The sequence below is a fragment of the Schistocerca cancellata genome, chromosome 2 (assembly GCF_023864275.1).
Source record: "Schistocerca cancellata isolate TAMUIC-IGC-003103 chromosome 2, iqSchCanc2.1, whole genome shotgun sequence".
NCBI lineage: Eukaryota > Metazoa > Arthropoda > Insecta > Orthoptera > Acrididae > Schistocerca > Schistocerca cancellata.
The window spans coordinates 926705320-926719614 of record NC_064627.1 but is presented as its reverse complement, the minus strand read 5'-3'; the positions used below and the strand labels follow the sequence as shown (position 1 = coordinate 926719614).

At 44.4% G+C, this 14295-nt stretch overlaps 1 protein-coding gene across 1 annotated transcript in view; it reads right to left on the bottom strand.

Annotated features, from left to right (window-relative positions):
* LOC126162872 (uncharacterized) overlaps positions 1–14064 on the bottom strand; it is a 112673-nt gene extending 98609 nt beyond the window's left edge. Inside the window, exon 1 of the mRNA XM_049919657.1 lies at positions 13766–14064. Within this exon, the coding sequence (XP_049775614.1) occupies positions 13766–13820 (55 nt within the window). The 5' untranslated portion in view covers positions 13821–14064. The remainder of the gene's footprint in view (positions 1–13765) is intronic.
* Between the last annotated feature and the right edge of the window lie 231 nt (positions 14065–14295).

Here is a 14295-nt window from a genome sequence, read left to right as displayed (position 1 = left end):
GCTTCAGTCTGTCTCAATAAGGGAAAGGAGAAAAACAGCAGCCAGTTCGAAGCTTTCAATAACAACAGGAAACTGTTTCTTATTTACAGCCAAACTTTCTCTGACTGACGTATTTTCCACCTTAAAGTCAGACAACAGTTGGTATTCTAATGGAACACAGTTTATATACCCTGTATGTATCCTCGGATGGGTTATCAGTTTACTCTTTCCTTCAGTTTTCAAGTATCCTCGCCCCCAGCATAATAATACACAGCTTACCTTTCCAACTTTTGTAGTATGAGAAATGTTTAGTTGGTAGTTCTGTACCGATTTTGTCTGCTGAAGCATATGGAGAGCACTAAATGAAACTGAATAAAATATCAAATTCATCCCTTGTTCAGATACCATCTCTTCTAGGGCCTTTAGAATCCCATGCTGAAAATTCCTAAGCAACCAAAGAATGACTTGCTCTAAACTGGAGATAAAAGTATGACCCACAGCCACTCCCAAAATACATTTTTTCTCACTTAAGCCACAGAAGTTTGCATTGCTCACGAAAGATTTTAAAATATCATTGATAATGAAGTATTTATATGTGATGCAGATGTCTTCTAAGTACAATAAATTTTGTACACTAACACTTAGATGTTATGTGATAAAATACTGGCATAGGCCAAACAGTCAGGAATAGGGTTGTTCTTACGCAGCACATATCAGCCCAATTCCCTCATGCTGCGTCACATTCAACATTTTTACTTACGATGGTTTAACAGACCCATAACCCTTGGACATATAATCACGTCAAAATATTACCAAAGTTCTTTAAAGTTGTATCTTAGGAACTCTACATTCACTCCTAGATACTTCAAATTTTCAATGACGTCTTATTGTTGTTGTTGTGGTCTTCAGTCCTGACACTGGTTTGATGCAGCTCTCCATGCTACTCTATCCTGTGCAAGCTTCTTCATCTCCCAGTACCTACTGCACCCTACATCCCTCTGAATCTGCTTAGTGTATTCATCTCTTGGTCTCTCCCTACGATTTTTACCCTCCACGCTGCCCTCCAATACTAAATTGGTGATCCCTTGATGCCTCAGGACATGTCCTACCAACCGATCCCTTCTTCTGGTCAAGTTGTGCCACAAACTTCTCTTCTCCCCAATCCTATTCAATACTTCCTCATTAGTTATGTGATCTACCCATCTAATCTTCAGCATTCTTCTGTAGCACCACATTTCGAAAGCTTCTATTCTCTTCTTGTCCAAACTATTTACCGTCCATGTTTCACTTCCATACATGGCTACACTCCATACAAATACTTTCAGAAATGACTTCCTGACACTTAAATCTATACTCGATGTTAACAAATTTCTCTTCTTCAGAAATGCTTTCCTTGCCAGTGCCAGTCTACATTTTATATCCTCTCTACTTCGACCATCATCAGCTATTTTGCTCCCCAAATAGCAAAACTCCTTTACTACTTTAAGTGTCTCATCTCCTAATCTAATTCCCTCAGCATCACCCGACTTAATTCGACTACATTCCATTATCCTCGTTTTACTTTTGTTGATGTTCATCTTATATTCTCCTTTGAAGACACTGTCCATTCCGTTCAACTGCTCTTCTAAGTCCTCTGCCGTCTCTGACAGAATTACAATGTCATCGGCGAACCTCAAAGTTTTTATTTCTTCTCCATGGATTTTAATACCTACTCCGAATTTTTCTTTTGTTTCCTTTACTGCTTGCTCAATATACAGATTGAGTAACATCGGGGAGAGGCTACAACCCTGTCTCACTCCCTTACCAACCACTGCTTCCCTTTCATGCCCCTTGACTCTTATAACTGCCATCTGGTTTCTGTACAAATTGTAAATAGCCTTTCGCTCCCTGTATTTTACCCCTGCCACCTTTAGAATTTGAAAGACAGTATTCCAGTCAACATTGTCAAAAGCTTTCTCTAAGTCTACAAATGCTAGAAACGTAGGTTTGCCTTTCCTTAATCTTTCTTCTAAGATAAGTCGTAAGGTCAGTATTGCCTCACGCGTTCCAGTATTTCTACGGAACCCAAACTGATCTTCCCCGAGGTCAGCTTCTACTAGTTTTTCCATTCTTCTGTAAAGAATTCGTGTTAGTATTTTGCAGCTGTGGCTTATTAAACTGATAGTTCGGTAATTTTCACATCTTTCAACACCTGCTTTCTTTGGGATTGGAATTATTATATTCTTCTTGAAGTCTGAGGGTATTTCGCCTGTTTCATACATCTTGCACACCAGATGGTAGAGTTTTGTCAGGACTGGCTCTCCCAAGGCCGTCAGTAGTTCCAATGGAATGTTGTCTACTCCGGGGGCCTTGTTTCGACTCAGGTCTTTCAGTGCTCTGTCAAACTCTTCACGCAGTACCGTATCTCCAATTTCATCTTCATCTACATCCTCTTCCATTTCCATAATATTGTCCTCAAGTACATTGCCCTTGTATAGACCCTCTATATACTCCTTCCACCTTTCTGCTTTCCCTTCTTTGCTTAGAACTGGGTTTCCATCTGAGCTCTTGATGTTCATACAAGTGGTTCTCTTATCTCCAAAGGTCTCTTTAATTTTCCTGTAGGCAGTATCTATCTTACCCCTAGTGAGATAAGCCTCTACATCCTTACATTTGTCCTCTAGCCATTCCTGATAGCCATTTTGCACTTCCTGTCGATCTCATTTTTGAGAAGTTTGTATTCCTTTTTGCCTGCTTCATTTACTGCATTTTTATATTTTCTCCTTTCATCAATTAAATTCAATATTTCTTCTGTTACCCAAGGATTTCTACTAGCCCTCGTCTTTTTACCTACTTGATCCTCTGCTGCCTTCACTACTTCATCCCTCAAAGCTACCCATTCTTCTTCTACTGTATTTCTATCCCCCATTCCTTTCAACTGTTCCCTTATGCTCTCCCTGAAACTCTGTACAACCTCTGGTTCTTTCAGTTTATCCAGGTCCCATCTCCTTAAATTGCCACCTTTTTGCAGTTTCTTCAGTTTTAATCTACAGGTCATAACCAATAGATTGTGGTCAGAGTCCACATCTGCCCCTGGAAATGTCTTACAATTTAAAACCTGGTTCCTAAATCTCTGTCTTACCATTATATAATCTATCTGATACCTTTTAGTATCTCCAGGATTCTTCCATGTATACAACCTTCTATCATGATTCTTAAACCAAGTGTTAGCTATGATTAAGTTGTGCTCTGTGCAAAATTCTACCAGGCGGCTTCCTCTTTCATTTCTTAGCCCCAATCCATATTCACCTACTACGTTTCCTTCTCTCCCTTTTCCTACACTCGAATTCCAGTCACCCATGCATATTAAATTTTCGTCTCCCTTCACTATCTGAATAATTTCTTTTATTTCATCATACATTTCTTCAATTTCTTCGTCATCTGCAGAGCTAGTTGGCATATAAACTTGTACTACTGTAGTAGGTGTGGGCTTCGTATCAATCTTGGCCACAATAATGCGTTCACTATGCTGTTTGTAGTAGCTTACCCGCATTCCTATTTTCCTATTCATTATTAAACCTACTCCTGCATTACCCCTATTTGACTTTGTGTTTATAACCCTGTAGTCACCTGACCAGAAGTCTTGTTCCTCCTGCCACCGAACTTCACTAATTCCCACTATATCTAACTTTAACCTATCCATTTCCCTTTTTAAATTTTCTAACCTACCTGCCCGATTAAGGGATCTGACATTCCACGCTCCGATCCGTAGAACGCCAGTTTTCTTTCTCCTGATAACGACATCCTCTTGAGTAGTCCCCGCCCGGAGCTCCGAATGGGGGACTATTTTACCTCCGGAATATTTTACCCAAGAGGACGCCATCATCATTTAATCATACAGTAAAGCTGCATGACGTCTTATGTGTCATAGTAATACTGAAAGGACAGAAAACAGAAAAATCATGCATCAGCAATCTTCCTTACTGATTTTTTTTTTTTTTTTTTTTTTTTTTTTTGGGGTGCAAAACTGCTATGGTCATTAGTGCCCGGTCCGTGACTTAGGAAACAGTAAAAAACCGAAAATGGAAATCAGCAGCAATGGGAACGAAAGTCATAAAATTAGAGAAACTAAAAGCAGAAGGAAGGCTTAAAAATCCTCTACAGAAAGGGGTTGGTTGTCCCCAAAAAAAGCTTCATATGACTGACGTCATTTCACTGGCACTAATAAATTCGAGAACGCGATCGGCTGAGCGCGTGTCATCTGCTAAAATCGACGATATATCAGGTGACAGCTGTAGACGGGAGCGTAATGGATTAAAATAGGGGCACTCAATTAAAAGGTATCTTAGCGTCCACAGCTGAGAGCAGTGGGGACAGAGTGGGGGAGGATTGCCACTTAAAAGATGTCGATGGCTAAAAAGACAGTGCCCTATCCGGAGGAGTCTAGTTAAAATTACCTCCTCCCGAAGACGCGGTCGGGAGGAAGAGGTCCAAGCACAGGGAAGAGCTTTCACGTCCCGCAATTTATTATGGGGAAGTGTCGACCAATGCGCGTTCCATAAAAGAACAAGACGACGACATAAAACGCTCCATAGATCGGCAACGGGAATCGATTGAATAGCTGGCCGGAGAAGAGAGACTGCAGCCTTGGCCGCAATATCGGCCGCCTCATTTCCACAGATACCAACGTGTCCCGGGAGCCAGAGAAACGCCACCGAGATGCCCCCCAAGTGGAGCAAGCGCAGACAGTCCTGGATCCGGTGGACCAGAGGGTGCACAGGGTAAAGAGCTTGGAGACTGAGGAGAGAGCTGAGAGAATCGGAGCAGATAACGTACTGTATCCGCTGATGGCGGTGGATGTAGTGGACAGCCTGGAGAACAGCGTAAAGCTCCGCAGTATAGACCGAACACTGGTCGGGAAGCCGAAAGTGATTTGGGGTGTCGCCAACAACATAGGCACTCCCTACACCTATCGATGTTTTCGAGCCATCGGTGTAAATAAATGTGGCTTCCGACATTTGTGCACACAGAGCAGCAATTGCCCGACGATAAACAAGTGAAGGGGTACCATCCTTGGGAAATCGACAAAGGTCACGGAGCAGGCAGATCCGGGGACGGAGCCAAGGCGGTGCTGTACCCCAAGTTGTCAAGAAGGTTTTAGGAAAGCGGAAGGAAAGAGAATGGAGCAGTTGACGGAAGCGGACTCCCGGTGGTAGTAGAGAGGAGGGGCGGCCTGCATACCCTACATCAAAGGAGGCGTCGAAAAATATGTCATGGGCTGGATTAGCAGGCATGCAAGACAGATGGCTAGCATAACGACTCAGAAGGACTGCTCGCCGATTGGACAGCGGAGGTTCAGCAGTCTCAGCATAAAGGCTTTCCACAGGGCTGGTGTAAAAAGCTCCAGACACTAAACGTAATCCACGGTGGTGGATAGAGTCGAGACGCCGAAGAATAGACGGCCGAGCAGAGGAGTAGACTATGCTTCCATAGTCCAATTTCGAGCGCACTAAGGCGCGATAGAGGCGGAGAAGGACCACTCGGTCCGCTCCCCAGGAGGTACCATTCAGGACACGGAGGGTGTTGAGGAATCGCAGACAGCGAGCCGAAAGATACGAAATGTGGGAGGACCAGCATAGTTTTCTGTCAAACATAAGACCCAAGAATTTAGCGACGTCTGAAAACGGAAGGTCGACAGGTCCTAGATGTAAGGAGGGTGGAAGAAACTCCTTACGTCGCCAAAAATTAACACAAACGGTCTTACTGGGAGAAAAACGGAAGCTGGTTTCGATGCTCCAAGAGTGGAGGCGATCGAGACATCCTTGAAGACGTCGTTCAAGAAGGCTGGTCCGTTGAGAGCTGTAGTAGATCGCAAAATCGTCCAAAAAGAGGGAGCCCGAGACATCAGGAAGGAGATAATCCATAACTGGATTTATGGCAATGGCAAACAGTACAACACTCAGCACAGAGCCCTGGGGTACCCCGTTTTCTTGGGAGAAAGTACGGGAGAGAGTAGTGTTCACCCGCACCCTAAATGTGCGCTCAGCCATAAATTCGCGAAGAAAAAGGGGCAGCTGACCTCGAAAGCCCCAAGAGAACAGTGTGTGGAGGATGCCTGTCCTCCAACAGGTATCGTATGCTCTCTCCAGATCAAAAAATATTGCTACTGTTTGGCGTTTCCGGAGAAAATTGTTCATGATATAAGTGGAGAGAGCAACAAGATGGTCAACTGCAGAACGATGCTTCCGAAATCCGCATTGGGCTGGTGTTAAAAGACTGCGGGATTCCAGCCACCAAGCTAAACGGTAATTCACCATACGCTCCAAAACCTTACAGACACTACTCATGAGAGAAATGGGGCGATAGCTAGAGGGGAGATGTTTGTCCTTTCCAGGTTTCGGAATAGGAACGACGACAGCTTCCCGCCATCGTCGGGGAAAAGTACTGTCGGTCCAAATTCGATTATAAAGGCGAAGGAGGTAACACAGACTATGGGTTGATAAATGCAGCAACATTTGGACATGGATACCATCCGGTTCTGGGGCGGAGGAGCGAGAAGAAGAGAGTGCATGTTGGAGTTCCCGCATGGAGAAAACAGTATTGTAGCTTTCGCGATTTGGAGAGGAGAAAGCAAGAGGCCGCGCTTCCGCTGCACGTTTCTTCGGGAGAAACGCTTGCGGGTAATTGGAAGAGCTCGAAATCTCAGCAAAGTGCTGACCCAATGAGTTAGAAATTGCGACGGGGTCCACTAATGTATCATGCGCGACAGTGAGCCCAGAGACCGGGGAGAAACTAGGCGCGCCTGAGAACCGTCGAAGCCGACTCCAAACAATGTTGAGGCAAACTAGATCCACTTGGTGGAAGACGTCTAGCAATAGTGAGCCACGTGGACAAGGATGTGGAGAGCCCCAAAGCGGGTGGTGGGCATTGAAGTCCCGAACCAGCAAATACGGGGGTGGAAGCTGACCAAGAAGATGAAGGAGATCAGCTCGCGCCATTGGTGTGGACGATGGAATGTATGCAGTACAAAGAGAGAACGTGTATCCAGAAAGGGAAAGACGGACGGCGACAGCTTGGAAGGAGGTGTTTAAGGGGATTGGGTGATAATGGAGAGTATCATGGAGAAGAATCATGAGTCCTCCATGGGCTGGAGTGCCTTCAACAGAGGGGAGATCATATCGGACGGACTGAAAATGAGGGAGAACAAAGCGGTCATGGGGACGCAGCTTTGTTTCCTGAAGACAGAAGATGACCGGCGAGTAGGATCGTAAGAGGATCGACAATTCATCGATTGGCTCGAATGCCGCGGATATTCCAGTGGATAATGGACATAGGGTGAACAGAAAATGGAGGAGTGTGACCAAGGTTGCTGTCAACTCAACGACTGCTCAGAGCTTGCGACCGACAGCATGGAATGGCATTCAGCCGAAGGCAGAAGATCCTGATCCATAGGTTGTTCAGGAGCAGCTCCTGCCACCAGCGATCGGCCGCCAGCAGTGCGCCTCGTCGACACAGAAGACGACCGAGGGCGATTTCCGTCAGGTGGTGCTGTAGACGGGACACGCCTTGGCGGAGGAGGAGATGAACTGGGTTTCTTAGTAGCCTTCTTGGAATTATGATGTTTAGATGAAGGAGGAACCGATGGTTGTGAAGTTGGGGTACGTAAAAAATCTTCACGAGTATGCTCTTTTGTCGAAATCTTGGTGTCTGACTTTTGGGCTCGAGATTTAGCAGAACCCGATGAAGGGTGAGCCATAGAGTGGGCAGGCGAAAGTGGTGAGGTTGAACGGGCGATCTTTGCGCTGGCCGATCTGACGACCGTGGCACTAAAGGTGAGGTCGCAAGTCTGCGTGGCCGCCTCCTTTGTTGGCCGAGGAGAAGCAAGGACAGTGCTGTATTTTCCTGTCTGAGGCACGGTGGGCTGTCGACTGGCGAATAATTTTCGAGCAGCAAAGGTCGACACCTTTTCCTTCACTCTGTTTTCCTGGATGAGCTTTTCGTCCTTAAAAACGGGGCAATCTCGAGAGGAAGCAGCATGGTCACCCATACAGTTGATGCAGCAAGGGATGGAGGTGGACAAGCACCCTCATGGGCATCCTTGCCACACGTAACACATTTGGCCGGGTTGGAACAGGACTGGCTGGTGTGATTGAACCGCTGACACCGATAACAACGCGTAGGGTTTGGGACGTAAGGGCAAACGGAAATTATCTCATAGCCTGCTTTGATTTTCGATGGGAGTTGAACTTTGTCAAATGTCAAGAAGACAGTGCGGGTTGGAATGCTGTTCGTGTAAACCCTTTTCATAACTCTATGAACAGCCGTTACGCCTTGGTCAGACAGGTAGTGCTGAATTTCTTCGTCAGACAATCCATCGAGGGAGCGTGTATAAATGACTCCACGCGAGGAATTTAAAGTGCGGTGCGCTTCAACCCGGACAGGGAAGGTGTGGAGCAGTGAAGTACGCAGCAATTTTTGTGCCTGGAGGGCACTGACTGTTTCTAACAACAAGGTGCCATTCCGTAATCTGGAACAAGACTTTACAGGACCTGCAATTGCGTCGACAACTTTCTGAATAATGAAAGGGTTGACCGTGGAGAAGTTGTGACCTTCGTCAGACCGAGAAACAACAAGGAACTGTGGCAACGATGGAAGAACCGTCTGTGGCTGAGACTCAGTATACTTAAGCTTGTGAGCAGACATAGTGGAAGGTGAGGAAACCATTGAGGAAGAATCCCCCATGATTACCGGCGTCTCCGATGGCACGCTCCTCCCTTTTGGGGGCCCTCTCTGAGGGCACTCCTGCCTTAGGTGATTGTTCGCACCTCAGGTCACACCTCCCGATAAACAGACGGAGGGACCAATCGGCACTTTCGGAAGGTATCAGCTCGGGTAATCATCCCTCCCTGGGCCTGGCCGTTACCAGGGGGTACGTACGTGTCCTACCTGTCTACCCGGGGCGGGGAATTACGCGTTACCCGTCACCTGCTACGCACAAAAATGCGTGGGTCAGCCTTCAGACACGCACAGGGAGGAAGAAAGAGAAAGAGAAAGGGAAAGGAAAGAAGAGGGGTCTTAAACGCCGCAGCGGAGAAAAGGGTAAAGAGAAGAGGTAAGGAAAAAAGAAGGACAAAGGAAGGATGAAGACATACAAGCAGAGAAGGCGAAGAATGCGTTACATTTACGAGCGTCCGTCTCCAGACGTAGGCACAAACCATACTCCCAGAGTGGGAGACAGGGAAGGAAAGAGCCAGAGGTGAGGGGAGGAGGGGCGAAGATGGGGGATGGGGAAGGATGCGGAAAGGGAAGGTATGCAGCCCGGAAAGGAAGGAGGGCCACATTAGCTCGGGGTCCCGTGCTCGCTACGCACGTATCCACAAAAGAGTTGTGGACCCCCTGGGGGGTTCCTTACTGTTGATGTCATATAGCAAGATGTGAGAGTAAAGGCACACACAATTCAAACTCTACCCACACTGAACTCCAACTCAATACCAAAAAGATCACCAAGGGTAGAAGTATTGTGTAGAAGTTAGAAAAACATCTCAAAAACATTAATATCCTTGCCCACACACAAAAAAATATTGTCAAGGTGAGGAGGCTGATCATGATACACACTCCAAATTTCTAGCAGTTACTTCATCCTCTGAACACACATACAGGGTGTTTCATACATACCATACAAGGACCTATTCTCTGACATGATTTATCTAGTATTTATCATGTGAAATACATTTTAGGTAAAGTGATGAGATCTTACATTACCTGTAAACTGCTGAAAAATGGACAGAACTAGATTATGATTTCAGGTAGGGAACATGGGAAAAATTAGGTATTAAATGAAGTCTTTGATATTGCTTTGCCAACTCAAAACTCAACTGTTACTTTTCGATCCAACCAAGGTCTTGGACTCACCCATAGATCAAAATGTAACTATAACTAAGATTCCATATTCACATTTGTTGGCTTCACCATCTAACAACAAAAAGGTTTCATAGTCATATATGCTGGCTTCACCAACTCTCAACAAAATGGTAATCTTTCAATCATACCTATACGACGAGCTAGGCTACAGATCAACCTGTCACCACAACCTACAGTCCAAAAAATAACAGACACCAAAAATACTGTCAGCATTCTTTTCTCTTCCTGTCTGCGCATGCTACAACACCATTATGCCACAACATCATTATGTCATGGGATAACGACAACATTGCAGTTAAAATGAGTGCTAAGCACATATTTCCTTGGTGATCATTCTTCAATCAAATTTTTCCAATCCTTAATTTGGTAGCAGTGACTTGGCCAACAAAACTGTGAAATGAGCTCCCTGTGACTATTTCTTACAGCAGAGGTGTATCAACCACCAACAGTGTCCTACAATGTGATGTGATGTGAAAGACCTCATGAAGTGGGCCAGTCACTCTCAGATGCACAGATACTTCGTGGTATGGGAGGTGCACAAAGGCGAACATTATTACGCTCAGAAAAAGGCAGTTAACACAGTAAATATTTATTACCATAAACTGAGAGAGAAAACTCTTTTATATTATAATAATATACTGCACATAAAATTTTATTCAATGTTAAGAGCTTTAGAAGTTTATTTTATAACTGCAATATTAAAAGGCACATCCAATGCCCTACCAAGTTTCTTACCCTTTCCTTTAATACTGTTCAAACTGTCAACTTCAGGTAGAGTTTTTTGGTATTAAAGAAACATTGAAAATGTTGAAAACATTTTAGACACTAAAATGTTCCATTTTGAGTGCTCTTTTCAACAGAAAGCCACTGTTTTCTCAATTTTCTGGCAGCTTCCAGGCAGTCTAATGTTCACCATTCTATTCAGCCTTATCAGACTGATTTATATACATATTTTACCCAAAAAAGACTGGATGCTCTGTTTCTGAGATATAGTGTTTGTCTGATAATTCTGAAACACCCCAGGTACCTCGGCACTCCCCTGCACAGAGCCAATTTACTGGAGGCAACAGTTTTAGTGCATAACATGCAGCAACACCAATTCTCCAGTCAATGCTATATCTGTGCTTGCCACCAGTATAAAAAGTTGTGCTGAAAATGTCCTCCGTCTCATGTATGGTGCGTCCTTGCTGTCTAACTGACACCATTGCCAGTCTTTGTTTCAATATTGCATATCTTACCAGTTTTCGAAGTTGTCTTTTAAATTACACAAGCAGTATACCTAAACTACAATTTCATAGTCTTTGTTATTGTTTTCATTCAACTTGCATCCCACACAATAGCTAGTTTGTCAGACTTCTAGTGAAAACTGAATAAAATTTTTATGCCTCTGAAAACTTTGTTTGGTAATTTTTCTAAGACTGCAACAAATTCATAACAAGCATTAAGAAACTTAATAGCATTGTTATTTTTTCCTCCTTTCAAGGTTCATTTACACTTCACACATAAAAAGACAACATGAAATTCAAATTATCAACAGACATAGGTGGACAAACAACTAGAAAAGCAATAACTTCAGTTGCTACAGAAACAGGTTGAACAGCAGCAGCTGCTACAATAGCAGCAGCAACAGAAGCTAATAAAAGCCACTTTGCACCAGGAGCAAGCAACTATGTCAAATGCTTAAATCATCACTACTGGCAGCTAACATTAACAACATAGACATTTTGACGAAAGAGTGAACATGAGTAGTGAGTCCAACATTGAGGGTTCTCCAACTATAGGAAAAAATGACGTTAATGTTACGAACAATGAACCACAATGTTACAAAGCATAGTCAACAATGTTATTTCATCTGCTTCATGTGTTATCTTCCTCGTGAGATGCAAACATGCTAGAAGCGGTCCAAAGTTTCTTTTGAGCATACATCTTAAACAAACAGATACAATTATGTGAATATACACACATAAAAAAAAGTATTGCATCACCCCGGTCCCAAGAACTCCTGAAGATAGACATTGACTGTGGATATTGTATCACAGACACAGTCCCTTTGGCTGTTCAGAGATGTCACTAAACCCACCCGAAGATGTAAACACCAATGCATGAGCAGTGCCTATTAGACGGAGGGGGGTCCAACAGCCCATCATTTCCAGTCATTCCACCATGAAGGAGGTACATGGCTCGTGTCATCTGTAGTTCAACCATGCCTAGATGGTCAATACTGTGGCACGATCGCGTCCGCATTGTTACTTTGTGCCAGGAAGGGCTCTCAACAAGGGAAGTGTCCAGGTGTCTCGGAGTGAACCACAGCCATGCTGTTCGAACATGGAGGAGATACAGAGAGACGGGAACTGTTGATGACATGCTCGCTGAGGCCACCCAAGGGCTACTACTGCAGTGGATGGTCGCTACCTATGGATTTTGGTTTGGAGGAACCCTGACAGCAACACCAACATGTTGAATAATACTTTTCATGCAGCCACAGAATGTTGTGTTACAACTCAAACTGTTTGCCATAGGATGCATGATGTGCAACTTCACTCCTGACATCCATGGCAAGGTCCACCTTCACAACCACATCATGCAGTGCATTACAGATGAGCCTAACGACATGCTGAATGGACTACTCAGGATTGGCATCACATTCTCTTTACCAATGAGTATCGCATATGCCTTCAGCCAGACAATCGTCGGAGACGTGTTTGGAGGCAACCTGGTCAGTCTAAACACCTTAGACACACTGTCCAGTGGGTGCAACAAGGTGGAGGTTCCCAGCTGTTCTAGGGTGGCATCATGTGGGGCTGACGTATGCCGCTGGTAGTCATGGAAGGCGCCATAATGGCTGTACGATACGTGAATGCCATCCTCCAACCAATAGTGCAATCACGTTGGCAACCATGTCGGCAGCATATTGGCGAGGCATTCGTCTTCACAGACGACAATTTGTGCCCCCATCGTGCACATGTGAATGACTTCCTTCAGGATAACGACATCACTCGACTAGAGGGTCCAGCATGTCCTTCAGACATGAACCCTATCGAACATGCCTACGACAGATTGAAATGGGCTGTTTGTGGACGACATGACCCACCAACCACTCTGAGGGGTCTACACTGAATCGCCGCTGAGGAGTGAGACAATCTGAACCAACAATGGCTTGATGAACTTATGGCTAGTGTGCCATGACAAATACAGGCATGCATCAATGCAAAGGGATGTGCTACTGGGTATTAGAGGTAGCGGTGTGTACAGCAATCTGGACCACCACTTCTGAAGGTCTTGCTGTATGGTGGTACAACATGCAATGTGTAGTTTTCATGAGCAATAAAAAGGGCGGAAATGATGTTTATGTTGATCTCTATTCCAATTTTCTGTACAGGTTCCGGAACTGAGGTGATGCAAAACTTTTATTGATATGTGTATAAGAAAAAATTTGATTTTAATACGAAGCGCACTATAACCCTGACCTCACCAAGTATCTTTCTATTTAAGAATTATTCTAACTTTTATCTCCCAACGCCAAACATTTTACATTCTCTCACTCCGCCCCCGTCTATAAGGCATAAAATCTCTCCATTCCAGCATACCTTGGTCTATTACGTGAATCCTTCGGCAACCTAACACGAATGTTTTGTGATTCATGGAAAAAGATTCTTGGGCACCTAGGTACAAAGACACTTGTTTTGAAATTGTGCGTGATGGTTATAAACTCTTATATCCATGTCTCTGTCCTTGTACTTTTAACAATAACGAGTGCACTTGCAGATAGGAGCTGTTGACAACATGTAACCTCTTTGAATATTTCCTACTGTTACGCATACAGTAATCGAATAACGATGCCAATTTATACTCTTTTTAAACATGTGCAGCAAATCACTCTACTCACCAAGTGTAATGAAGTATATGTTGACGACCAGTAAACACAATTTATGACGCTCCATTGTTGTCTATATGTGACTGGATGCTATAACCTAAAGACAAGTTTCACGTATTACTCAACACACCACTGTCACACACAGCCACTGACATTTGACAATACGACGACACAGCCCAGGCACAAAATAAACAACACCAAAGACATTAAACGCCAAAAACTTTCTCACGTCTTTTCCATCTGTGAGCTCCATCAATGGTTTTCGTCCATAGACATGTCTGTGTTTCCATCAAGGAGTTTAACTCCTTGGTTTCTATGTACAACTCCGGAGTGAACCATGGAGTACAAAAATCTCTACTCTACGGAGGGCACAGTAAACAGTCGCGACACTTCGCCTCGATTTTGTTGCCCACTGCGCCAGCAGCGCGCCAAGCAGCCAGTAAGTTAAAGTGTTGAGTTCGGCGCGATCGTGAAAGCTAAAGCGAGTAGTAGTAGTTTATTTTGGTTTATATAGTGGCTTTTGCAAATGGGAACGTAGTGTA